This window comes from Parambassis ranga, chromosome 2 (assembly GCF_900634625.1).
Source record: "Parambassis ranga chromosome 2, fParRan2.1, whole genome shotgun sequence".
In the NCBI taxonomy this organism is placed as follows: domain Eukaryota; kingdom Metazoa; phylum Chordata; class Actinopteri; family Ambassidae; genus Parambassis; species Parambassis ranga.
Window position 1 is genome coordinate 24,358,167 of NC_041023.1, and position 22,779 is coordinate 24,380,945.

General features: G+C 42.6%; 3 protein-coding genes across 5 annotated transcripts; 2 read left to right on the forward strand and 1 right to left on the reverse strand.

The window, feature by feature from the left end:
- Window positions 1-219: 219 nt before the first annotated feature.
- LOC114448294 (3-oxo-5-beta-steroid 4-dehydrogenase-like) lies at window positions 220-3,082 on the reverse strand. Its single transcript, XM_028425171.1, has 9 exons — window positions 2,867-3,082; window positions 2,577-2,744; window positions 2,330-2,446; window positions 2,161-2,238; window positions 1,652-1,774; window positions 1,034-1,143; window positions 764-929; window positions 595-677; window positions 220-516 (listed from the first exon to the last, which is right to left on the reverse strand). The coding sequence occupies exons 1-9, from the start codon at window positions 2,957-2,959 to the stop codon at window positions 474-476; spliced, it is 981 nt and encodes a 326-aa protein (XP_028280972.1). The 5' UTR covers window positions 2,960-3,082; the 3' UTR covers window positions 220-473.
- Window positions 3,083-3,320: 238 nt separating this feature from the next.
- Window positions 3,321-12,997, forward strand: trim24 (tripartite motif containing 24). Of its 2 annotated transcripts, none has more exons than XM_028425126.1 (19): window positions 3,321-4,011; window positions 4,975-5,093; window positions 5,189-5,336; window positions 5,581-5,713; window positions 5,853-5,969; window positions 6,091-6,205; window positions 6,283-6,429; window positions 6,516-6,630; window positions 8,146-8,279; window positions 8,441-8,686; window positions 8,763-8,885; window positions 8,965-9,112; window positions 9,182-9,239; window positions 9,378-9,504; window positions 9,587-9,882; window positions 10,711-10,822; window positions 10,914-10,988; window positions 11,064-11,219; window positions 11,308-12,997. In XM_028425126.1, the coding sequence occupies exons 1-19, from the start codon at window positions 3,744-3,746 to the stop codon at window positions 11,806-11,808; spliced, it is 3,138 nt and encodes a 1,045-aa protein (XP_028280927.1). In that variant the 5' UTR covers window positions 3,321-3,743; the 3' UTR covers window positions 11,809-12,997. The 2 variants fall into 2 exon arrangements, with proteins under 2 accessions (XP_028280927.1, XP_028280936.1); XM_028425135.1 differs by having other exon boundaries at window positions 8,462-8,686.
- A 223-nt stretch (window positions 12,998-13,220) lies between these two features.
- On the forward strand, window positions 13,221-22,193 carry LOC114448282 (fibulin-1-like). Of its 2 annotated transcripts, XM_028425149.1 has the most exons (17): window positions 13,222-13,435; window positions 13,618-13,723; window positions 14,212-14,347; window positions 14,429-14,582; window positions 15,892-15,951; window positions 16,032-16,121; window positions 16,502-16,639; window positions 16,718-16,855; window positions 16,926-17,069; window positions 17,157-17,279; window positions 17,771-17,896; window positions 17,974-18,093; window positions 18,253-18,384; window positions 18,470-18,593; window positions 20,448-20,590; window positions 20,826-20,966; window positions 21,039-22,193. In XM_028425149.1, the coding sequence occupies exons 1-17, from the start codon at window positions 13,381-13,383 to the stop codon at window positions 21,176-21,178; spliced, it is 2,070 nt and encodes a 689-aa protein (XP_028280950.1). In that variant the 5' UTR covers window positions 13,222-13,380; the 3' UTR covers window positions 21,179-22,193. The 2 variants fall into 2 exon arrangements, with proteins under 2 accessions (XP_028280960.1, XP_028280950.1); XM_028425159.1 differs by lacking the exons at window positions 20,448-20,590; window positions 20,826-20,966; window positions 21,039-22,193 and adding an exon at window positions 18,765-19,226 and having other exon boundaries at window positions 13,221-13,435.
- Window positions 22,194-22,779: the final 586 nt, after the last annotated feature.

A 22,779-nucleotide genomic window follows, 5' to 3' on the forward strand; every position in this document is an offset into this window, starting at 1 on the left:
TGGTGCCTTCAGGGGCACCCGGAAACCATATCGTCAATTGTGTTTCTTTGCTGGAAACGATTTATTACTAATAGCGTTATCATATTTTGTATCAGCACAATAAAAAAAAACTATGACAGTGCAGTCATATAGAGGGTGCAGTTAAGATATCTTCCTTTACCATCTTCTTATGCAAAACGCCTTAGACGGTTTGTTTTGAAGAAGCAGCCAAAAGAGAGCTTTGTTTTCCATTTTAACTTTAAATCAATCACAAATCTAAATACATAAAAGAAAAACAAAGGTAGTTTTTGCACTTAAAATCTTATAAATGTTGTATATGTATGTATGTATGTATATTTATCTGCTTAATAAACTGTGATCATTTAAGTATATATCTCATAAAATGTACAATAAAAGTGTAGCAAGTTAAGGCACAAAGGGTTGTAAAATCTGTCAACTTTGGTCCAAGTTAACGGTTGTCATATCTGTGGTGTCTAGTAGTCATCATGAAATGGATACTCTGGATGGTCGGCCCACCTGTTGAATCAGTAAAGAGAGGTATGAATGGGGTAAAACATCAGGTATGAAAGTAAAACATCACTGTACAATACTCACATGAGAAGCTCCACAAAACGAATATTCTTGTTTAACCCCTCAATCGCCTTCATCTCATCTTCAGAGAGAGAGAAATCAAATATCTGCAGGGGTGACAGACCATAGGATATTTGATTGGTCTGATTTTCATTATTATTTGCAGAATATTTGACATAAAACAGAGACAAACCTGAAAGTTCTCCTTTATACGGACAGGGCTGAAGCTCTTTGGGATGACCACCACTCCCCTCTGCACATTGAACCTCAGGCACACCTGTGCTGTGGTCTTTTTATACTTTTTGGCAATTGATGTCAGTAGCTCATCTTCCAACAAGGGAGGGCATTTTAGGTTCACCCTGTTAGATCGATACATTACCCTGATGCAGCTGAATACACCTTTTAATATATACAAAAACAACACTGTTGTTAAAGCTGAGAACTGAATGCGATCCTTCCATACCAGGAGGCATCCCTGGATGTTCCCAAGGGGCTGTAACCAACGATGACGATGTCCTTCTGACGGCAGTATTCAAGCAGCTTTGGCTGGGTGAAATATGGATGGCATTCAACCTTTAAGAAAGACAGCACAATTAAACAGTCATGTCCTCTTTAAATTGTTTTTTCTATGAAAAACTTTGAGCCTGTGTGAATGTTTTGTGGAAGGCGTCTCCAATGGTCCCTGAGCTACAGTTCCTTGCAGTCAAGTGACTTAAATCATGAAAATAAAAGCAATGTTGTGAAGAAGAATGGACCAAAATTCCTTCTCAACAATTTGAGAAATAAATAAAGTCATACAGGAAAGCATTACTGTTAAAGGTAGATCTACAAGCTACTATTGTGGGAGGTACTTTTGTATTGTCCACATTTTTCTTTTTCTTTTTGGATTCATTTCTGTGAACTAAAGGCAGAGTAAGAGACGTTTTTGTTCATCTAAAGTTTACCTAATGCCTAATGCTAAAACCAACTATAATACTCACTGTCGATTAAAACTAATCTATTTTGAGGACAGCCAAGAATAAACTGCTGTTAGTATCTATTATAATGAGACATGTTTGTGGTGCATCGTTAATGTGTCTACCTGGTTTGACACTGGTTTGTGTTTCAGCCCGGGTTTGTTAAGGATCAGCTCCAGCTGTCGCTTGTTGAAGTTGGATACGCCAAGAGACTTTACAAGGCCGGCATCTTTACAAGCTTCCAGAGCCTGTCCATTATACAAAAAAAAACAAACAAAAATACAAAACGGAGAGTATGGTCAGAGAGTCACACCTTAAACTTTGAACAAATTGTGAAAGTTTTATAGCTAGAAAAACACAGGATAGTACTGTCTGACCTTGACCTTATGTCTTTGGCAAACAGCCAGTATCTCTGTTTGCAGTCAGTATGTACCTATACACAGTGTTGGGAGGGATACTTATAAAAGTATTCAGTTACAGAATACAGATTACATGCCCCAAAATGTATTTTGCTTTATGCAGCTGACTGCATTTATACTGTAACTGTAACAGATTACTGTATTTTGTAATCTAATTACCTAACTACGGTTTTCTACATGTAATCTGTTACTCTCAAACACTTTAGGTGTCTCACCTCCCATGTAGCACAGAGGTCCGTGTCGTGATAGATATATTTCCCATTCTCGTCTCTGGGGTAGAACGTATCTCCTGGCTTTAGAAAACAAGTTGCATTTACACATTTTAGTATCATTTACTGAGGTTGCTTAACTTTTAAACCAATAAAAACACACATGTGAATTAACCTGAAAGGCTGTGGGCATCTCCACAATATACAGGTCGATATAATCCAGCTGTAACGTCTTCAGGGTTTTCTCCAAAGCAGGGTGGACTAACTCAGGAGGGTGGAATGTGTTCCACAGCTTTGAACAAAAAAGAAAAGAATAAAAAAGGTGTTAGTGTGTCGCAAAACTGTGGCCGTGAAGTTCGTTCTGGGGAAAAAGGGTTCAACGGTCAGCTGCACCTGCACCTCACAGCACAACGTTTGCAAACCTTTCCACAGTAGAAGATGTCCTCTCTCTTCACGGTTCCATCTGCAATTTTATCCCTGATGGCTTGTCCCACCTCATGTTCATTAAAGTAAACCAAAGCTCCATCAATGTGTCTGTAGCCTGTTTCTATGGCCAGTTTGACGGATTCATATGCTGTCCCTTGAGGGGTCTGCAAAAGAAACACACACACAAAACACAGAAACTCTCCATTACTAAACTGAATAACTTTGCAAATCTTGTGCAAATAGTTTTATTGATTTATGTATTGATTCCAGAGAAAGTTTTTCTTACCTCGCGCGGATTCCCATACGTTCCCAGTCCTATCAGAGGCATGCTGTTTCCATCACTCAGGGGAAGAGAGTGTTTTTCTGCCGTTAACTCCATGTTTTATCAATACGTGTGCTGCGTTAACTCTGCCTGTGTCTGTGTCCTAACAGTGCGGTCAACACGCCATTTGATACCTCCAACTGCATCCCGTCAGGCTACTCCTGCTGCTCTTTGACCAGCAATGCCGACACTCCTCCCAGACAGAAAAACAACCAGCCTACGATGGTTAAACTTCCACATGGTTATAACACAATTATATTAAAATGTTGGGAGCTTTGTTGTGTTTATATGTGTGTAATAAAAAAGCTACAAAGGAAGGAGTGCGAGAAAAACTCAAATTTACTGTTATTCGCTAAAGCGCAACGAGTAGTTTGGTCCTTAGCGGCAACTGTAGGTGTAAAATACGCAGTGCCGTCTGGGTAAGAAGTGGTTTGTGTTTTGAGCTAAGAAAGCCCAGATGGTCGGCTCTCCCTATGGATATACCAGCTTCAAAACACAATGAGTTTATCCTATTTTTAATCCATACTTGACTGTAGGCTGTTATATGTTATATTATTTAACCGGAAATGCTAGAAACTGCGGAATATATTAGCTATGTCCAAAGGCTAGGCTGCTAATGTAGCTTCTTACGCGGAAATAAATAGTTAGCTAAAGCTATGTTATCGTTTACAGTTTAATAAACCAAGTAAGTTGACCTGTCCTGTATTCAGTGCTATAATGGATGCTATTTGTGTTAATTGTCCATAAGGCAGGAAGGCTATCTTTTTGTTTCCACCGCTAGTTATTCTAATCGATTGATCGATTGATTGATTGATTGCCTGGAAGGAAGCAGGAAAAAAACATGGATGAAATTGCCAAAGACAATGACGACATCGTCATCATCGTGGAGAACGAGGCGGAAAGTTTGCCAGCAGGAGAAGACAGGCTGAAACAGCAAGGCACCTTCGGACTCATGGACACTTGTCCCATTTGCAAGCTGAGCTTCCACAACAGAGAGCCCAAACTGCTGCCCTGTCTCCACTCTTTCTGCAAGAGGTGTCTTCCTGCCCCTTTCAGGAGTGCCGAGCCGAGGCGTGACGCGCAGGGTCACGTTGACAACAACAAACCATGTGAGCTAAAAGTGTCTTTACTCAAGTCTGAGATTTAAGTGTTTGAGTTGCACCATTTGTAACATGAACGTGATCAGCTGTTTCTGATCTATGTGTTGTTGAAACGTGGAGGTAAATCCTCCACGTTTCAACACGTAAAACGTGGAGGATTGCCGTTGCAAGCAAACTCTTGTTATTCACTCTCTTTCTTCTTCTTTTTTATTCTTCCGTAAGTTTTTTGGCGCAGCGTATCTTCAGCATACATTGACCGATTTCAGCCATTGAACTTGAAGTTGCCGGAATATCCGGCATTCTGTTCAGCTCTTCAAGGACTATTAAACTTGTATTCAGAGCTTCATCTTTTCAAATTCTTAACCGTGTTTCAGCAAATTAAATTCAGATTGCAGATTCTTCAGCAATTTAGAGCAATCCTTCACATCAGCGTTCAAAGCAATGCTTCAGCTGCAGCAATCAAAGTTGCATTTTCTTCAGGAAATGCCTTTTCTAGTTTTGCCTTGATATTGTCTAAATAGCTTGATTAGGTATTTGGTCATGGGGATGATCTTGAAGGCTGATCTTTTCCCTTCAGTTATATGTTTGATTGCCAAAGAGTCACATGCCTGGAGGTATTTTATGCTTGCTGCACCAACAAGTTTGACTGCTTCTTGCTGTATCTGCAGAGGAAGTATATTTGATCAATAACAATATTCAAATCTCAGGTTTCATTATAAGAAGTATAGGAAGTTCCCACTGCATCCCAATTTGCGTCGGCTTGTTTCAGCACTTTGTGACAGGTTAACAATAAACAGAAGGATCTCTAAGTCAACCATAAAGTTTACACTACAGCTCATTTCTAACACCAGTGAAGATTCACAGACATTTGCTTGTTATTTTTCTCGTTTCATGTTTTTTCAGTGCTGTGCTCTGTTAACCAGTTCTTTGTAAGTTGATGTGTTCAGTAATGTATCTGCTCTTTTGTTCTAGTAGGTGCAATTCGATGTCCAGTATGCAGACAGGAATGCTGGGAGATGGACATACTGGACAATTTCTTCGTCAAGGACTCCGCTGAGGTTCCAAGCAGCACCGTGGAGAAAACCAGTCAGGTTAGTCATCACTTTAACATCCTGAGCTGTTGAAGCATCTCCAAACACCCAGAGGTGACTTTTGATGTGGCATCTGTTTGATTTTTGTCTTATAGGTGTGCATGAGCTGTGAGGACAACACAGAGGCGACAGGTTACTGTGTTGAGTGCGTGGAGTTTCTGTGTGTGACATGTATCGAGGCGCACCAAAGGGTTAAGTTTACCAGGGACCACACCATACGGCAGAAGGAGGAGATGTCTCCAGGTGATGAGTGTCCATGAACAGTTTTCCTGTTTTTCACCCAGTTAAAAAGAGTCAAAGTAGAACACTGTAGAATGAGAACGAGCAGGATAAGATTTTGATTGATCTTTGACAAAAGAATACAAATAAAAAGTTTAAATAATAATAATATATTATAGAATACTGTAAACTTTTGAAATTGAAGAAGACATAAGCTCACTTGACAATGTTTTTTTTCTTTCCCCAACGTCCTTGTCTGTATGTTTAGAAGCGTTGGGCATATCCACACAGAAACCAGTGTTTTGTGACATCCACAAGCAAGAACCCCTGAAGCTGTTTTGTGAGACATGTGACCGTCTCACCTGCCGAGACTGTCAGCTGCTCAAACACAAGGATCACAAGTAAGCAGCTTTGTTTTGGCTCACGATAAGATTTTTATTAAATATTTATCAAGGTTTGTGTACCATTGCAGCTTGTTACAGTGCTGCCTTCAGTGAATGATTTTAAGTTAAATTCCTGATTAATGTTGTGTTTGTGTAGCTACCAGTTTTTGGAGGATGCGTACAGAAATCATAGGCAGTATTTGGAGAACATGACGCAGCAGCTGCAGGAGAAAAGAAAAGCCATTGAGGACGTGTCCAGCTGCATCAGCAGCGGGTAACGTTCTCCTCCCCAGCACAGATCGATTTATTGTCAATACAATAATGTATGTATTGTATAGAACGCTCCATTAAACTGATTTAAAATTCACTCTCACTGCCTGGACTTTCCCTTTTAGGTTGCAACAAGTCGAAGAAAATCGCACAGCTGTAACTAACGAAGTAAAGAAGTCCATGTGTAACTTGATTATGGAGATCAACAGGAAAGGGAAGCTTCTGGTTAATCAGCTTGAGGTATTGTGTATGTCTGACTGATTTTTAAAATGCCGCTTTAATATGTTGTGTCACATGGTTAATGTGGTTACTTGCAGGCTTTAACTAAGGACCATGAGTTGGGTTTGAAAAAGCAACAAGAAGATGTCAACTCTCTGAGCAGGCATCTAGACCACGTCATCAGCTTTACCAAATGGGCAACGACGAGCCACAGTGGAACAGCTCTGCTGTACTGCAAGAGGCTGGTGTGTGACTTTGAAAGCAAAAAGCCAACTGCTTTGATAAAAATATTTTTTTTCAATGAATTTAAACTCTTCTTTTCATCTCCTAGATCCTTTACCAGATCCATTACCTGATGAGAGCAAGCTGTAGTCCCTCCATTGTCCCACAGAGCACTGTTCGCTTCCAGTGTCGATCTGGATTCTGGGCCACAAATGTAGACCTCGGTAAGCTTTCACTGCTCTAAATATACAGTGTTTGTATTCATTTGTTAGAATACTAGATTGAAACTAGAGCATTTTCGGAAGAAAAGGTCAAATGACCTCTGACTGCCCCTAACTGTAGCTCCTGTTTGAGTTTTGCAACCTCTGGAACAACCGCTCACAGAATCCAAATGGAAGCATTTATGGAAAAAAAAAATCAAAAACTGTATAAATCCCAAGATGTGGCTCTAGAGGACGGTGTTATTTTTATTTTCATCATGCAAAACATGTGAAGCTGACAGTGAGATAAATAAGTGTGAGCTGTCTGGCTGTGTTTGCAAAATCTTTGTCTCAGTTAATATGGAAGTCTATTGGGCAGAGTGAGGGAGCTCCTCCCGGACAACTGGCTCTGGAGGCCAAACGGTCAGATAAAAAGTGCATGCGTGAGAGCAGGTTAGAGAGATTTGTTTCAGGGATCTGCTGAGACGGAATACAAGTGAATATTTTGTGAGTAGTTGAATGGTGTCTGGTAAACTATCACAGAGTTTTAGCCTTTCTAAGTTGAATGGGGTTAAAGGGCTCGTCCATTTACTTTAATAAAAAAAAAAAAAAGTAAATGTGCTGCTTTAGCTGAGCTAGTTTGATTGTCCACGATTAATCATTCAGTGTATTCTGACATTTATGGAAAACATCCTGAAAATGTTGCTGTTTCCAGAATCTCATTCATTGACTAATAATTGACTGAATAATTGACTGAATAATGAGGATTTAGATGATAACCTGTGTCAGTAGGTAGGGAGTGCCGATCATGTCTGACATTGTTTTTCTGTCAGTTTCACACCTTCTGTCTGCACCTTCACACATTTTATCTGGTTGTAGTCTTATCCTGTTAATACAACAACACAGAACATCAGTCAGGTTAGATCCTCTTCTTCTGTTTGTGGTGCAAACATCATCACACTAATATCTTCTATAATATTATTTTTTATTTTTTTATTAATCTATAATATTTTCACAGATGTACAGTAACGAAGTAGGACTACGTCACTACTTGTACTTCAGTAAAAAAATCTGGATCTGTCCTTTATGGGAATATTTTTGTTCTCCTACTTCTATTTTTATTTTCCTACATAATTTTGATGAGTTGAATACTTTTACTCCGATACATTTTGTATGACTGCACAGACACACACAGACTTTTCAACTTGTGCACAGTCCATGCAGCACAGAGGCTTAATGAGCACAGATCTGCCTGTGAGGGAGGCGGAGGTTTCTCAGTAGAGAGTACTGCAACCACAGAACCACTGAACTATATGGACACAAGTCTGGACTTCTGTCTTTAATAAGTAAAGAGACTGAGCAGCACTGTTACTTTCAATACTTGAGTACATTTTAAAGACGACAGACTACTTTTGATACTTAAATACAAAAATATTGACTAAGAGCCATCTTTAATGTGTGGGTTTTCCTCTCAATGCTAGTAAATCATTAGGCTACAGTGTGTAGTTATTTTTGTAAATCATTGCATGTTTCTTGCAGGTTCCTTGGTAGTAGAAAGAGGCCCAGGAAGGCAACCAAACCATCAGATGGGTCCAAGAGCAGAAGCACCCCCTGGAGGTGTGTCACTCTCAGCACAGCAGCGACAGAGCACGCTGGCTCAGCTCCAGATGCAGGTAAAATATTTTTTCATGCTTTTTCATTTTTGATACCCTGACAGGATAACCCGTGTTAGACTGAAGAAGTAGTTGTGGATGTTTTATTACAAACTGTAACAAGTGGGGACAGTAGGCTAATATTTGACTCTTTAATCTGTCCAACTACTCCCGTTTCTAAGGTTGACAAGCTCTCCCAACAGTCCCACAGGCAGCCCGCTCCAAACAACTGGTCCTGGTACCAAAACGTCAGGCTCCCCGGACCTCCTGGACCTCCACCGCCAACCAGACCCATCCATGGAGGATCGTCCCCCTCATCAGGCCCTCCGAGCTTGGCCCAGCCGGGACGCCGGTATGGTGCTTCCCAGGCCAACCCCAGAAGCCCCACGTCGTCCATGCTTACCAACACAGGCTTCCCAAATGCACAGGTAAGCCCTCTTTATGCTGTTATGTATAATATCATGGGGTGTACACTAAGACTTACAGTTTTTTCTCTGCCTCCAGTCCCTGCGAGATCTGATCCACAGCTCCAACTTCCCTCCTAAACCCGGAGATGTGTCACAGGGTGTCTCTCGGTACCCACAGCCTGTGACCTCCGGGGTGTCCACACAGACGTCCATGAACCAGGTGTGTAGGAGAGCTTTCCTCCACTCAGTGAGAGTGCTGCTCTGTGTAACTGCATTGATACCTGCTCTGCTTCTTTCAGAGATGCCTGCCAGAGTCTTCCTTCCTCAGGAGGAGTGAAGCTGGTGGACCTGTCCCCTCCATCACCATCTCTATCCCCAAACCCAGCTTCGCTCACAGTAACACCTCTGTAACCGCAGACAAGACAAGCACGCTCAATCACGTGACAGGTCTGTGTTCATCCTTTCTGAAAATCTGTCTGAAAAAGCTTTTCGTTTATTGTGTTTTTTCCTCTGAAGTTCAAGGAAGGCAGAACTCCCCAATGGCCAAGCCGTCATCGACAGACAGAAGCACCGGGTAAGCTGGGATACCTTTGAACTTGTTCTCAGGTTTTCCTTCACATATGATTCTGTAGATGCTCTCAGGTGTTTCAAACCAATGTTATGATCCCATTCTTCTACTTTTCTCTGTTGCAATCTTGCAAACCTGTTGAAGGACGACCACTTGGAAGCAGACGTATGAGCAGCCATCCACCCCTGTGGCAAAGCGGCGAAGAAGGTCGTCCCCGGGGCCCATTATCGTCATCAAGGATGAACCAGAAGATGAGGATGAAGTCCATTTTGTAAGAGAAAGACACCAGAAACTTTTAAATCTGGGTGCTGGATTTTCTTCCCTGTTTTATTTACCACATGTTTCTCCTGTAGGTGCAGTCCAGCGTTGGATCTAGCCTGCCTGACAGCAGCACCGGGGCCCAGTCAAAGCCCCGGCCACAGCCAAAGGCTCCAGTGCCAGCCCCGGACCCTGGAACAGACCCTAAAGAGCAACAACGTCCTCAGCCTCCATCACAGCCGGAGTCTGAAAAGAGAGCTGAGCCAGAAGAGGATCCGAATGAGGACTGGTGCGCCGTCTGTCAGAACGGAGGAGAGCTCCTCTGCTGTGACAAGTGTCCCAAAGTTTTTCATCTGGCCTGCCACATCCCCACGCTAAAGGAGTCCCCCAGGTGAGAGACGGGTCATCTCTCAGTATCTGATGCTGTTGGACACATATGAATACATTGTAATGTATGTACTTGAGGGGGGCGTTTGAATGCGACCTGTTTTCATGTTTTATAAAGCCCTGTGTTGTTTATAGTTCAATGTATTAGTGTGTATCACTTGTTAATACATGTCTTTCTAAAACATGTGATATCTTTGTGTTATTTGTTTCTGCTATCATTTATTCCATATTTTTGTAGAACAAATATAAAACAACTCAAAAATGAAACTCCTATTTCCCCCCTACTGATTTAACACAAAAATGAGGTACTGTGTCCATAGGTGGCGCTGTAATGTCTAAAATACACAGTTCCTCTTTGCTTCATGAGTCTTCTGCTCTAAAAACCTGCAACATGTTCTCTGTTTTCTTAAAAAGAACGTACTAAAGATCAATGACTGACTGAAAATGGATGATTCAGGCTGTGTGTGGTCTAAACACACTTGGCTACAATGAGTGTGTGCCAGTCATTTCTGCAGTTTGAATACGCGCCCTTAGGTCCCATCGATAGCACTTTGGAAGCGCTCTTTCCTGCAGAGCTCAGTGGGCAATGATTTGTTTCACAGTGTGAAGGCTCCAGCCTTTACCTTAATCAACCTGGTCCTGTTGCATTGTCACAAGCTGACTGTCTCATTGTTTAAGTATTATTACCTTTTAAATCTAAAAATTGCAACTTTTTAACTATTACTGTGATACATGAGGGTCACTAACGAGCATTGTGTCCTTCTGAAGAAACCTTATGTTCAAAATCTTTCCTTCTGAGGTGTAATAAGTATTTTAATGCTTTCCTCCTCAGCGGTGAGTGGTTTTGTTCGTTCTGCAGAGATGTCGTCTCTCCAGAGATGGAGTATGTCAGCAACAGCAAGGATGCCCCCGCCTCTGAGAGTTTCCCAGCAGTCGACAGACGGGTATCTGCGCTCACTCAGCAGCTGTTCATTTCTTTGCAGGATGTTCTTTGGACAATAATCCCTTAAATGTCTCCTCTTGTTTTTAATGCAGAGGTGTGAGAGACTGTTGCTTCGGCTCTTCTGTAATGACTTCAGCACTGATTTCCAGCAGCCTGCGTCTCCATCAGTGAGTCAGTGTGTGTGTCTTATTTTACTGTGGAATATCATTTGTTATTAACTTCGATGTTTTCTTCTAATGTAGGAGACAAGAAGGTACAAAGAGCTCATAAAGACGCCGATGGATTTGTCCATTGTGAAGAGGAAACTGGAGTTAAAAGATGGCGACTGTTATGTCAGTCCTGAGGGGTTTGTGGCAGACATCAGGCTCATTTTTTTCAACTGTGCAAAGTACTACAAGGTAGGAGCTAGCTTGCGGTATTTGTGCCTTCATTTTGTGAATTTTTTTTTACTTTAAAACACATACTGAAATTTCCTGTCATTGCCAGGCGACCTCAGAGGTCGGGAGTGCAGGCTTGTACCTGGAGGACTATTTTGAAGAGCAGCTGAAGCTCGTGTATCCAGACAGGGTCTTCCCTGGAGGGAGGGAGGAGCAGATGATCCCTCCTTTAGAGGACGAGATAGACGAAGAAGAGGAAGAGGTTGCAGAGAAAGGTATCGAAGATAACAAGCCACAAAGCCCCACAGGACAAGGAATCCCTCCTGTGGAAGAGGAAATGGCTCCTCTGGAAGAAACTCCTTTAGAACAGATGCCGACAGATGTAAGTAAAAAGGACACAGAGGCCTCCTCAGAGGGAGGCGAGGTAAAGCAGGATGAGGATGAGGATGAGGTGAAAAGCTGCCCAGCTGCTGACAGTGAAACAAAAGAAGGAGAAGCTCTTGGTTCCCCAACAGAGGAGAAGCTTCAAGATTCTACAGACAAGACTGCAGATCCACCTGAAACCAAGGAGGAGAAGCCTGACACAGCCAAAGAGGAGGAGGAGGGGTGAAGGAGAAACTCTTTAAACTGGTGGATGAGTTCAGTCTTCCACAGAAGTGACCTCCATTTGCTGCAATCTCATGTTCTTTTTTTACTCACTTGCAACAGGAGGAAGGGCTCACCGCTGCACTCAACAGACGTAAGCAGCAGTTTCGCTGTAGAAACACAACAAAGGGAGTAAACACGCCCTTAGTGTGTTCTTGCTGGACAAAGGTTACACTGATGTGATGAAGAAAAGCACACAAAGACCTTCATCATATTTATCAGTTGCCCTGCTGATGACATGTTCATAGAAAGCACACACTACAGACACAATGAGAAAAAAGTCTTTGCATGCAAGACGTCCTAATGTGAATAATAATGACAATAATATTGCCTCCATTTTCTGTGTATAGGTTTTAGCTCACTTGTCATAGACAAGCGATGTTTTCCAGTGTTGCAATAGTATTTTTTATTCTGTATTATTGAAGCAGTAAATATGGCTGCTGGATGCTGTAGTTTGTGTACAGCTTGGTCGTGTGCCTCCACCCAAATCCCAACAGTGTTTCTTTTTTTTTTATCACACAGCAGCCTTGTTTTTATCCAGAGAACAATTCTTCAGATTTTATTGACTGACACTGTTATCAGGATCGAATAATTCACACATCATGCTCGCGCTCTCCTCGTCCTTGCACTTCTCTTACCCAAAAAGCCGAGAATGCAGGAAAGTATTTTAAAAAACACATGAACAAACTCTGACACTACAGCTAATCTATGAATATTTTGTCACTTTATAACTGAGCCTGTACATTCACCCAAAAAAGAATGCTGAGAATGAAAAAAACCCTGAAATTACAATATTTGTAATAAACAGGAACACATGTACAGATCTGACTTGTGCTTTGCTACCAGCTTTGTTCATCTTTATGTTGTTTATTATCGTTATTTTCCAGTGTATCGTTTTGTTTATAATACATTGCTATAGTATAGATCCAACAGTCTGATTCAAACCAGTCAGGGTTATTGGAGGAACTACAATAGCTAATCTGACCTCTTTTAGAAGCTTTACTTCCTGCAGTGTTTTTGTCCAAACTTTATTTATACAAAACAGTAAACAAAGAAAATGAGTTGTTAAAATGTCCTTAAGTTTGGTGAAAACACTTTGCTGGTTCGTGTGAATTCACAAATCTCGAGAGCTCTCTCAGCTTTTTAATGAACGCGAAGGGAAAATTATTAGAACAAAATGTGTACATTTAATAAATAATATTTACATTTTAAACTTTTGTAAAAGTTTTTTTTTATTATTTTAATAATTCAATCTGACTTGTCTGCCATTTCTATGTGTTTATTTTTCATCTGATTCCACAGCTTTGTTTCAGAGGACCACGTGCACGCTGGTCATTGTTTCAGTAAATCCTGTCACGGGCTGTCGGAGCACCCCACCCCGCCCTGCGGCGCAGATCTGCGTCTCCGCTGCTCGCTCGCAGACGTGACGGTGTTTCTCACAGGACACACACCGTCCGCTCCTGTGACTCAGCCCATCTTCCTATTCATCTGAACCCGTTAACTGAACTTTTAAGCAGGTAAAGTGCTGACTGCGGTGATGGCGCGCTGGATAATATTTGTGTTTTCTTGGTGCGGAGTTCTGCTTGGACAAGGTAAGACGTTTGGCACTCAGGTGCGCGTTTTTGGACACATTTCAGAGACTTTGTGGTTAAAATTACACCGTTTCCCATCATAAACTGTCATTCTATCTGTCTGTAAGCATATTTTAATTAAATCAGTCACTGGCACTCAGAGGCAGACTTATAATAAACGTGCCATTATCCCCACACTGCAGAGATTAAACCTCCTTCACTAGAAGAGTGCTGCCAGGCTGGGAGAAACCATGCGCTGGAAGGACAAGACTGTACAATCCTCCCATTCATGTCCTCTCACATCTGCAGGTAAGGGAACACCTGGTTTCTATTGATGATGAGGTTCACAAAGTGAGTCCTGGGGACCAGATAAGGGTCAGTATGGGTTTTTTCTTTAAAACAGAAACACCACAGGGTTCAGCTTCTGAACAGCAGGAAGTATGTCACCATGGATACAAAATATATTCTAATTAAAAGTGTGAAATTAGGATAAACTGTGTGTGTGTGTAGGGTAAGGGCGGTCTGTTTAAAAGCAGACCGCCTGCCAGCCCTCCCACTGCAGAGAGGAGGGCCGCCATATGATAAGTAAACACTTACTGCAGGCGTTAAGTGACCCCCTGGAGCAGTTTTAACACTAAAGGGGCCCCATAAGAAGATGGTGGCGGTGCCTGTTGGAGTAGAGGAACACCTGGTGAACTCACGGAGGGCCAGCATTTGTGAGGAGACAGCTGATTTAAATCCAAACACATGTAAAGAGATATTTATCTTCATGTTGAAGCTCTGCTGTGTGTCTCCAGCATCACACACCAGCAGTGCTGTCAATCGGCAGTCAGGTCCAGTCTCTGTGACACCGGGGTGAAAATGGCCCACGAGCAAGGAGCCTGTGAGAGGCCCTTCTTCCAGGGAGCCCCCTGGGAGACCCAGATCTCCGAGGTGCTTACACTGACGACAGAATCATTTCTCCCTCTCTTTTTCCTGTCTGAACGTGCTCCCTCTGTATTTCCGCTCCTTAAGATGTGCTGTGACTGTTGTGCGCTGGGCCTGATGGCAGCGAGTCAGGGGATGAGCTGCAGGTTTCAGGGTCTGCTGCTGGGGAGGGACTGCGCACACACGGCTCAGATGTGCTGCGGCAAAAACACAACAGAGGAAGTCGCTCTAACTAAAGAAGGTGAGGCCCAAACAACACACACACACAGGTGCTAGATGACTTTTAACACATATACACATCATTTAAGAAGGCAAACATCAGCTTGTATGAACTGTTTTAGCATTATTCGGAGAAAAGATCAAATTATTCACCTCTTATTAACACAAACATTGATTAATACACATTTTAACATCAAACCAGACACATGAAAACCCCACATTAGTGGCATATTATTGAGTATTATCAATCACTCACAGTGTGGCTAATTTAAAGGGGCAGTATGCCCAAAAAATAAAAACATATTCTTATTTCCCATATTCTTCTGTTTAAATTGGTTTAATTTCCTGAATGTCCATCGTCATCGGTACATCCAACGGTTATGCTTGTGCCAGGACTGAACTCCTCATGATGTAGGATGTCAAATGTCAATTGTCTGTCATGCCCTTAATTATGCAAAATTTTAGATTTTAACATAATAAAAACAAGCAGTTTTTGTCAAAATGTCTGAAGAAAAGGCATTTATCAACAGATTTTTGTTACCAGGCTGTAAACATTTTTATTTATGCTGTAAAATTGAACATTTTAACTCGCTGTCCTCTAGGGGACACTGATGGAACTGCAGTTTTTTGACACATAGGCTCTAGGAGTGTCTCCTTCTGTTATGGGTGGTGGAGAAGAAAATAGTTCCTATGTGAACAATGATTTAAGGACCTGGTTCAGTTCCATTTAAAAAGGAGAGTGAACCAATTTTTTGTGAACTGTCCCATCATTTTTTATACTTTAATAATCCCAGAGGGCAATTGTTTAAGGCTGCTGCCAAGCAGTGTCATACAATGACCAGCAAGGCACGCCACACCAGTGAGTACACTGGAGGCAGTGCAGGTAAAGTGTCTTGCCCAAGGACACACAACAATGACTTAGGGAGGGGATCAAACCACCAACCTTCGGTTATTGGACAACCCTGCTCTACCACTGAGCCACTGTTGCCCTATCATCTGATCAAAAGTAGCAGTTCTTATTAATAAAAGCCTTCTTGTGACAGCTGTGTGAGCAGACTGCTGACAGATCACAGACTGGGTCAGTCAGAGCACTCAGTACAGGTTAAGCTGTATGCAGACACTTTGCCAAATGGTGACTCAAGACCATCTGCATGGGACGTTTTGTGACTTGTAGCTTTTGTCACTTCAGGTGAAAAAAACACCACAAACACACACACACACAGAGCTGCTCAAACAGTTATAGCTAATACAGAGCAAAGGCCAGCATGATAACAGCACATCAATGAAATCTGAAGCATTATGTGACTGAGACATTTGACCCCTGTCTGCAGCCACTGAAAAACCAGATGTGGTCACTACAGAAACCCCAGAGGAACTAAACTCCTGCAGAGGTTTGGACCTTTTTTATTTCTTAATTATAAGAAGTGGGAACACCAGCCTCCATTTTCTTCAGTTTTTTTGTTGTTTTCAGACTCTAACTGCTCCCAGCTGTGTGTCGGTGACGGCTTGTGTGCCTGCAATGACGGTTATCAGCTACAGAAGGATGGAGTGAACTGCGCGGGTGAGTGGTATCTGCATGTCACTCTTTTTGTGTGTCTCTGCTGGGCTGCTGCAGAAACGGAGCAACACAAAGGAGGAATTTTATCAACACTGCTAACCCTCAATCTCAGTCTGCCACATTTACATGCAAGCTGCTGCACGAACACACACAGGTTATTAACGAGACACACAGGAATGACTGTAATCCATATTAATCCACAAGCTGCAGTTGTTTTTTGTTTTTTTCTCTAAATAATTATTTAAAATATTATTATCATATTTTATTATTAAAAATAAAGGCATTTTATGGTGCTAATTAGCTACCGCATGCAATGAATGAGATTGTAAATACAGTCAATTTGTTTTGATTTTGTGTCTGTGACTGTGCATTTGTCTTCACAGATGTTAACGAGTGTCTGACTGGAAATCACAACTGCATCGCTGGACAAGTGTGCATCAACACCGAGGGCTCCTTCCGCTGTCAGAGGGAAACCAGCTGTGGGACTGGATATGAACTCAAAGACAACAACAGTTGCCAAGGTAACAGATAAAGACCTCTTCCATACTTTACTGTTAAAAAAAAAAGTTTCCTGTGTTTATGTTTTGTAATTTTTTCAGATATTGACGAGTGTGCCCTGCGGACCCATAACTGTGGAGCAGACTTTCTTTGCACCAACACAGAGGGCTCGTTCCGCTGCCACCCAAAGGAGCGCTGCACTGACGGATACATTCAGGACGCCGTCGGCAGCTGCATCGGTGAGTAGGGTGTCACGTTCCAGTTGAAACATCACACAGTGTGAAGGTGCTGAAGGTATTTCTATCATAGACATCAATGAGTGTGTGGTCCACACCAGTCCATGCCTGCCTGGGCAGACCTGCATCAACACGATGGGCTCCTACATGTGTCGCAGTAACACCATCACCTGTGGACGGGGCTACCATCTGACAGAGGATGGCACACGCTGCGAAGGTACACGCCATCACCACAACAAAGCTTCTGTTTTGTCAGGATCCCAGAACTGTTTTAACCCTTCACATGCACTCTGTCGTCTTATAGATGTGGACGAGTGTCGCGCAGGCAATGTGTGCGGCGACCATGGCTGTGTGAACCTGGTGGGATCATACCGCTGTGAATGCCGCATCGGCTTCATGTTCAACAGCATCACAAAGCTGTGTGAAGGTACAGCAGATACTCATCACAAGGTTTTCTCCATTTTTTTTTTTTTAGAAATTTAATCTAATTATTTACCTCCTATTAACACAAAATTTTACTTTTACTTACCCCATTTTATAATTATTATTTTCCCATATTCAAACATCTAAATTGGTTTGATTTCCTCAGTTTCCAACACCATTGGTACATCTGAGGTTATGCTTGGGAAATGCATGACTCCTCGTGATGTGAGACCCGCCTGTCTTTCATTAACCAGGACTCAGAACTAATGCCCATGCAAAAAATGTTTAGAGCCAATCTGCCATTTTTGAGGCTAATCCCTGGTGGTTTCTTCAGAAGTTTTTAAACATGGATAAAACTTGTGTCCACCAACTTCAACCACAGCTGAACAAATGTTGAAAAAGTTTGGAAAACTTTTCCTGAGCGATTCAGATGAAATGAGTGTGTTTCCACTAGGACATCCCTGCCCACCATGCATTTTCCTCTGTTTTCCTCAGACATCAATGAGTGCAGGCATTATCCCGGACGACTGTGCTCTCACAAGTGTGACAACACTGAGGGGTCCTACCAGTGCAGCTGTACCACCGGCTTCAAGCTGGCCCACGATGGCAGAAACTGTGAAGGTAGATGCACCATATGATGCCAGCATGTAAACATATCTGCATACAAATGTGTGACGATTGTTCTGTCTGACCTGCAGATGTCAACGAGTGCGAGGCCAACCCGTGCAGCCAGGAGTGCGCCAACGTCTACGGCTCCTACCAGTGCTACTGTCGCCGTGGTTATCAGCTGAGCGACATCGATGGGATTACATGTGAAGGTGCTGATTCATTAAAATTCAGAGAGTACACACAATGTTTAAAAAGTAAATAATTGAATGTCCATGAACCTGATACCTTCACAAATGCTGAATGACAGGAACCAATACACACATAGTGTCTGACTGTCCACATACTTTTGTCCCCTCTGCCCCTCTCAGACATTGATGAGTGCGCTCTGCCCACTGGAGGCCATGTGTGTTCTTACCATTGCTTCAACACTCTGGGAAGTTTTGGCTGCACCTGCCCGCCCACTGGCTACACACTCGCCCACGATGGACGTACATGTCAAGGTAAGAAGACGAATGTGTAAATGACAGATCAAAAACTTAACATTGTGATGTCGTATTTACGTCTTTTTCTCACCCGTGACTTCAGATGTTGATGAGTGTGCAGCAGGAGTCCACACCTGCTCTGCCTCTCAGAGCTGCTTCAATGTCCACGGGGGGTTCCGCTGTCTGTCCTTTCAGTGTCCTCCAAACTTCCGGCAGGTAGCGCTGGGGTAAGAGCTGGCAAATAACAAATTAATAGATCTATAATGTTTCTTTACTCCTCCTGTCTCTTCTCTTTTATTTATTTGACCTGGTGACACATTTTCTCAAACTCCTCTCCAGCCTCCATCTTTTCCTCCATTTCCATTCAATGAGTCCTTCCTTTCATTTTTCCCTTTCAGTCGTTGCGAACGGGTAACTTGCGAGTTCACACGGGATCCTGCGTCGTGTTTCTCGCTGCCGTTGAGAATCTCCTTCTACAACGTCAGCTTCCCCACCAACACCCCTGTACCAGCTGACGTTTTCCGGATGGGACCATCCAATTCGGTGCCCGGAGACAAAATGCTGCTCAGCATCGTCTCTGGAGACGAGGAAGGATACTTCGCTGTGCAGCAGCAGGCGCACGGCGGCGTGATCTCATTGCACCGTGCCTTGTTTGTGCCGAGGGACTTCTTTCTGTCAGTGCAGATGAGGCTGATTCGCTACGGGACAGAGCATCTGTACATGGCTAAGATTGCTGTGTTTGTCACGCAGGAGCACGCCGTCCGGCTCTCCAGAATGTTTCCATAATAGAAGGGACAGCTCGTTCATAGCTTTCAATACACACAGGAATACAGTTAAGAATATACAAAGCCTTACAAAGAGTCTTTGATAAGTTTGTGGAAGTGCTAGGTGGTTGCATGAAGGCCAGACAGCGCCGACATACTTCAGGACACCAACTTATCAATCACCCCTTGGATCACGGGGGTATATTCTGCAGGCTGTTTGCACAGAATTGAGATTCTAAAGTCGTTAATAAGACTGAGGTGACGTGTGAGTGTGTAGACGGTGTGTTTTTTATGGATGTTTCACAACTTATGATGCAGTGTTGTATTTAAAAGGATCTGTGTGTACCACTAGATGGGGCTTGTTAGTTGCTGAGAGTCGTATCAACACAATATTTTACATAAGCATTGATGGCAGCTCACTCTGCCTCCTGTCTGTGTGGCAGCTTCTCTTTAAGTGTCTGAAATTAAAAAACCGACAGATAAAAATGGCTTCTCCTCTGTAATATGTACACACACACACACACACAAGGTTTCTGCCAGCTGCTCTGATGCTTCCTCAGCTGTGGTCGTCATCTAATGTTGAAACCAATTTTTCCTATGATCCATTCCAGATGATCAAAGAGGCCTTGCCTCGGCGCGGATAGCAAGAAAAATAAGCGTGGCACTTATTTATGGGCACCTGGTGCCCAGCCAAAGATGGGGGCTCACAATTAGTGGTGGAGGAGCGTTTTAGCTGGTATGATGGATGGTGTTTTTAGTGTTGGTATTGGGTGGTTATCAGTTAATTTGCTGTAAATGATACCGAAAGGCCAGTAGCTGTGTTGGTCAGCCAGACAAATTTTCCTCTGGTCTCAGTTCCTCCTGGTGGTTTCTGTGGTTTGGTGAATAAAATGCTGCAAACTTATGAAGTATAAATCAATGTAATTCCAACAGATTTTTGGATTATATAACCACCTAATTTCCAAAATGCTCTGCTAATAATGATATACACATAAAAATGGTGAAAGATGGTGTTGAACCACAATGTACAGAGCTGCTTCTGGTCTCTGTTTTTCCTTGGTGGCGTCGCACTGCAGTGGAATACCACACAATCATCCCTGTGGTCTGGACTCATGTTAAGCAAACCACTTGGACTCACCTGCTAATTACGTGGCTGAGTTTTTGAGGTTGTACTTGAAAGGACCGCTGTCTTCATGGCGGGGAACTCTTTAGTTAACCATAATGATCTATGGGGCTATTCAGGTGTTGCCAGGTTCTTCCTGCTCTGCTCAGAGTATTTTTCTGAATGCTGTTGTGTGCTGTTTGTCGTTCTTGTAGATCCAGGGTGGAAACCTCGGCCACTGTTCGCTGTGTTACAGCCTGCCACCCACACAACACCGACTGTCTCCACAGCCCTGTCCACCTCATAACGCACACCGTCCTCTCTTTGCCAACCTTCAGGGACTTCAGTGAACCAGAGGGTAAGATAGAGCAGCTACAGCTAAGCTAACAGAAGATTCAGAAATGATTTGCAGCCTCATTGAAATAAAATTCTCCACAGACCAACCTGCCAGAAAGCATCAGATTCAACTACTGTCTTCAACCCACAGTACAATTGTTTAATCATAATGTAAACGCTGGATTCGAGGAACTACATGCACATTGTGGTTTGCTTTGATTAGCCTAATGAAAGCTTTAAACCAACTCGTCCAACAGAAATAGTCTTACTGCGGACATCTACAGCGGCTAACCCTGCTCCTCCGCCTGGTGCAATGGAGGTCTTCTTCGACATCCTGTCAGCGGATGAGCACTCCTCCTTTGACGTGGTGAAACGCTCCAACTTTGGCACGATTATGGGTAAGAGGACAAGCATTATCATCTGAAATGTGATATTTTATGTCACTGAGACCCATCTGTGCCATCCCTCAGGTGTGGTCCGGCAGGTGAAGCCTGTGGTTGGCCCGCAGGACATTGAGCTGGAGGTGTCAATGAACTACGTCAAATCAGGGATAATTTCTCATCGCAATGTTGTGATCATCCATGTCTTCATCTCTGAATTCTGGTTCTGACCTGTGCCAAGAATCCTGTGAGAAGACAGCATCGCCAACTAATAACCAGCAAAATATGATTTAAATATAGTTTCGGATGTGCCATATTTGTTTGCCCAGGTAAATTATACTGTTGTATCACATTTCACATGCACAGAATTAAGCTGCAGTTTGCAGGTCATCACACTGCAAGAAGTCATTTTAAAGGACCAATGTGTAGGGTTGGGTGACATCTAGTGGTGAGGTTGCAGACTGCAGTGACTGAATATGTTGCCCCCTTTTTTAAACATAGTCTCTGATATATGTTGTGCTTCTCTGCACATGCTGTGTAGCATGGTGGGCTCTGTGGAAAAAGATCTTTGTGCTTATGCATAATTCATGGCATTTTTGCCGTTCATAAATGAACAAGTTTTGCTCACACTGGAAATGATAAACATCTGACTGAGCTAATGCTAATGGCTGCTGTTGTGGCAGCGAATCTGCAGAAACTGACATTTAAATGACCTAATATAATAAGGTACTAAAAGTCACAAAGGTGCTTTGAGCTGAATGCTAATGCAGCGACAATGCTAACATGCTAACGTTCAGTATAATGTCCCATTCAGGTTAGTATCAAACACTGTCAAAGGGACTGTCAATGTCGTTTAATTTAAAGCCACAATATAGGGCACTATGGGGATATTTTGGTTGCAGCCACAGATTATGGGTGCCTTCATGGATGGTTTATTCATATTTATATAGACTCTATGGACCAAATTTACAATAATCCAATAGTTCTAGCAATCAAAATATCCCTCATCTGTAGCCCACCTTTTTTGTCAGGACCTAAAAGTTCTAGTTCATGCATTAAAAGCAGATTTCTAATCACTTGATAACTTAATTTCCCATGGGTATTAATAAAGTAATTCTTAATCTTAATCTCAACCTGTGACCAATTGTGTTGAAGCAAACAAAATAATCTAATAGATTAACAGGGCCTACCACCTCCAGTGCGCTGTGTTAAAGTTCAGTTCAGTGTGTTGATTTCTGTGTAATGTCCCTGCTTTGACAGACAGACTACAGCACACTTCCTTTGATTGTGTTTTGTGCTCCAAACATCTGCGAATAATAAAGACGCTGTGTGATCAATTACGTTTGATTAATATATTCCTGAAGAGAACAGACTAAACCAGCCGTCGTCTAGTTAGCATAGCTGAGGTTTCTGGGACAAGTAAAATCTGCTAGAGTAGCCTGTTTTTCCTGTAACTCAACTCTTCCTGTTCCTCCACCACTTCCAGTTTGTGAGGATATTTCCAGTTATTCCACTCAAAAATGAAAAATGGGAATTCTATAATAGGGAATGTTTGCTTCTTAACTGACAAATTGCTTGAGGTGGATGCTTCTTACCAGCCATAATCAACTCCCCTCCACATGGAGCTGCCTTCCACCCTCCGCCTTGCTCTTCCTGGCCAATGGAAACATGGGGGACAGCCGTACGGACCTGTAATCTAAAATTTGCCACACTGCATGGAAACACAAAGCCTTGTTCTATGGCCCTGAGCTGCGGCTTGAATTGATCTTCAGATCTTTTAAAAGTGGCTTTAGGTGAATGGATTTCAGGTGTGAATGCAGCTGCAGCTCAC

Coding starts and splice junctions, on each gene's coding strand:
- LOC114448294 (XM_028425171.1), bottom strand. CDS start 2,959: ATGGAGTTAACGGCAGAAAAACACTCTCTTCCCCTGAGTGATGGAAAC. Junction 1,144..1,651: donor ACAAACCAGTGTCAAACCAG/GTAGACACATTA, acceptor TCTTTCTTAAAG/GTTGAATGCCATCCATATTT. Junction 930..1,033: donor ACATCCAGGGATGCCTCCTG/GTATGGAAGGAT, acceptor TCGATCTAACAG/GGTGAACCTAAAATGCCCTC.
- trim24 (XM_028425126.1), top strand. CDS start 3,744: ATGGATGAAATTGCCAAAGACAATGACGACATCGTCATCATCGTGGAG. Junction 5,970..6,090: donor TCCAGCTGCATCAGCAGCGG/GTAACGTTCTCC, acceptor TTTCCCTTTTAG/GTTGCAACAAGTCGAAGAAA. Junction 10,823..10,913: donor TCCCAGCAGTCGACAGACGG/GTATCTGCGCTC, acceptor TTTTTAATGCAG/AGGTGTGAGAGACTGTTGCT.
- LOC114448282 (XM_028425149.1), top strand. CDS start 13,381: ATGGCGCGCTGGATAATATTTGTGTTTTCTTGGTGCGGAGTTCTGCTT. Junction 14,583..15,891: donor AGTCGCTCTAACTAAAGAAG/GTGAGGCCCAAA, acceptor CCCTGTCTGCAG/CCACTGAAAAACCAGATGTG. Junction 16,122..16,501: donor GGATGGAGTGAACTGCGCGG/GTGAGTGGTATC, acceptor TTGTCTTCACAG/ATGTTAACGAGTGTCTGACT.